Source organism: Vombatus ursinus, unplaced genomic scaffold (assembly GCF_900497805.2).
Source record: "Vombatus ursinus unplaced genomic scaffold, bare-nosed wombat genome assembly UNPS02014900.1, whole genome shotgun sequence".
In the NCBI taxonomy this organism is placed as follows: Eukaryota; Metazoa; Chordata; class Mammalia; order Diprotodontia; family Vombatidae; genus Vombatus; species Vombatus ursinus.
The window spans coordinates 18,019-21,147 of record NW_020954678.1 but is presented as its reverse complement, the minus strand read 5'-3'; the positions used below and the strand labels follow the sequence as shown (position 1 = coordinate 21,147).

Below are 3,129 nucleotides of genomic sequence, written 5' to 3'. Positions count from 1 at the left end.
CTATCCCAATAGTAGTGGTCTGTGGTTGGGTTATTTCTCCTTTGCTTACTCATTTTTGTTTTGTTTTATTTTAGCATCTTATTATTGTAATCAGGTTCTAGTCCTGAGGTGTGGGTAATGGTGCCCCAGGCTTCAGGTCCCTCTTACTGTTGTTTTCTGAACTCCATCTGGGGACCCAACCTCAGGCAGTTCTCTCCACCTCTGAGCCATGGCCAGGGCCCCTGCCATGATGCCCCATAAACACTCTTACTGCCTGTGGCCCTTCCCACAGCTGCAAACCTCAGCTCCCCTCTCTACCCTGGAATGGAAACCAGGGACTCCACTTTCCTGGAAGGGCCCACAGCCAGCTGGACACCCCTCTAACCCTGCTAGCACTGCACTCATTGGGAGTGTGCTAGCTCCTTCTACTCACAGCCGATCCTGGGACTGTGTCTGGTCAGCACAGCTATGCCTGGCATCCTGAGACAGTGGAGGATCCTTCCCCTACTCAGCTGTCCATCCTCCACACTGTGAGGAGAAATTTCCTGAGGCTGAGTTTCAGTGGAGTTGTCTGCACTTCAGTCAGGCCAAACCTCCACCCTTGGAGGTCCAGTCTTTCCTGAGGTCCCCTCAAGCTGTCATAGGGTGGCATCTTCCTTCTCTTGACTTTTGCTTATTTTTGCCACTCTATGTTCACTTTGAGGTGATGCTCTGTCTTGTTTGTGGAGGAAATTTGGTGAGCCTGGAACTTTTCTGACCTACTCCACCATCTTCCCAGAATCCTCTCCCTATCCCCAGTTGATCCTGTACTATCTTGTTTGTACATATTGATTAGCATGTTATCTTCCCCATGAGACTCTGGGCTCCTCGAGAGCAGGGATTTTTTCATTTTTGCCTTTCTTTGTATCTTTAGCACTTCACATAGTGCTTGGTTATAGCAGTGATCAAGAATTTGAGTGGAAAATGGGGTTAGGATTCACTTCTCTGTATGAGTTTAAGTGATGAGATCAAAGGGACTGAGCCCCAGGACTTCTTCACATCTCATAGGAGATAGGAGGTGATGGGGGAAGGGTGGTGAGGGAGAAATGTGTTCAGGCATTGTTGGGCGGAGCTATGGCAAAGTAGGAGTTGGTAGCAGGTAGGTTAGGGTTGGTTGGCTGGAAGGGAGATGTGCCAGCGCATGGATGCCCAGCAGTCTCATACAGTCCATTTTTCTTGTCCCAACAGGTTGCCTGCTTGCTTCCTGCACAATGTTCTGGGTAAACAAAAAAAGGCTATTAGTCCTCCTGGTGCTCCCATCTCTAGGTTTCCTCTTTTTCCAGCAGTTGTACAGCCCCAGTCAGTGTCCTGGTGTAGCAGAGAAGTCAAGCCCTACACATGTGTTGATCTTGTCCTCGTGGCGCTCTGGCTCCTCCTTTGTGGGCCAGCTCTTCAGCCAGCACCCAGATGTCTTTTACCTGATGGAGCCAGCCAAGCATGTGTGGGCGACCCTCTCCTCTGGCAGTGCTGGGCAGTTGCAGATGGCCGTGCGAGACCTGATTCGTTCAGTCTTCCTCTGTGACATGACTGTCTTTGATGCTTACATGGCCCAGGGTCCAAGGAAACAGTCCAGCCTCTTCATGTGGGATACTAGTAGGGCTCTGTGTTCTCCACCCGTGTGCCATCTGTTTCATAGGGAGGCCATCGTCCCCCCAGCTGACTGTAGGATCCTATGTGGCAAGCAGCCCTTCACCATGGTAGAAGAAGCCTGTAAGTCCTACAGTCACGTGGTGCTCAAAGAGGTGCGCTTCTTCAACCTGATGACCCTCCAGCCACTGCTGACTGACCCCTCCCTCAACCTGCACATCATTCACCTTGTGCGAGACCCCCGGGCTGTGTTCCGCTCTCGGCAAAACACAGAACAGGACCTGATGCAGGACAGCCATATTGTCATGGGGAACCAACGGAATAAAATAAAGAAGGAGGACCAGTCCTATCACTTGATGCAAGCTATCTGCCAAAGCCAACAGGAGATCTATAAGGCGGCACAGTTGTTACCAGACTCCCAACGAGAACGCTACCTGCTAATACGTTATGAGGACTTGGTGCAGGACCCACTGACCCAAACTTCCAAACTATATGAATTTGCAGGGTTGCCTTTCCCGCCTCATCTCCAAATCTGGGTGCATAACATCACACAGGGGAAGGGCATGGGAAGGAGTGCCTTTGACACAGACTCCAGGAATGCTCAAAGTGTCTCCCAGGCCTGGCGTTGGTCCTTACCACATAACCAGGTAGTCCAGTTACAGAAAGTTTGTAAAGATACCATGAACCTGATGGGCTACCTTCCTGTATTGTCTGAGAAAGACCAGAGAAATTCATCAGTGAATCTTTTATCTACTCCTGAGATCCCCTAAAGCTCGGCAACCAATCAGTTGAGTGAGGGTCTGGTTTTGTACAATGGCTGTGGTCAGCTGAATGCTTTTGGGTCTAACTATGTTTCTCTATGGGTATGCATATGAACATGCTGTTGTATGTGACCGCGTGTGGCCAAAGGACACTCTACTTCCTGACTCTATGCCTTGGCATTGGCTGTCCCCCTTGTATGGAATGCCTCCCTTTTTATATCGGCCTCTGAACATCCCTGGGGTTCCTAAAAAGAGGTCAAGCATCCCTTTGTGAAGGAGGGCCTTCCTTCCTCTCTAAGGGTGCCTTGTATCTACTTTGTAGGTACATACATAGATATATATATAGACATAGTATGTGTGGGTGTATAGCTCATATGAGCTCTGATGATCTTTATCCCAACTTCTATTCTCACAGATGAGTTTCAGGATCCACAGCCATAGTATATTCCCTAGGGGCAGCTAGGTGGCACAGTGGATAGAGTTTCCACCTTGGAGTCAGGAGGATCTGAGTTCAAATCCAGGCTCAGACACTTGACGCTTACTACGTCCTCACTGGGTGACCCTGGGCAAGTCACTTAACCCCAATTGCCTCACCAAGAAAACAAAAAAAGGGGTGTATTCCCTGCTCAGGGTTCTAGAGGGCCCTCCTGAAAAATTGGGGTGATTCCCTAGTGCTCTCAGCCTAAGGCCCCAGTAGTATGTTTTTTCTACCCACTGTGCCTCAAGATTATGAGATGAAAATCCTTTTAGTCAGCCAGCTTTA

General features: G+C 49.5%; 1 protein-coding gene across 1 annotated transcript; it reads left to right on the top strand.

Moving 5' to 3' along the window:
• Positions 1–1,211: 1,211 nt before the first annotated feature.
• Positions 1,212–2,459, top strand: LOC114028931 (carbohydrate sulfotransferase 4-like). The gene has a single exon (XM_027843265.1). It carries the CDS (start codon positions 1,230–1,232, stop codon positions 2,373–2,375), a length of 1,146 nt encoding a protein of 381 aa, XP_027699066.1. The 5' UTR covers positions 1,212–1,229; the 3' UTR covers positions 2,376–2,459.
• The last annotated feature ends 670 nt before the right edge of the window (positions 2,460–3,129 follow it).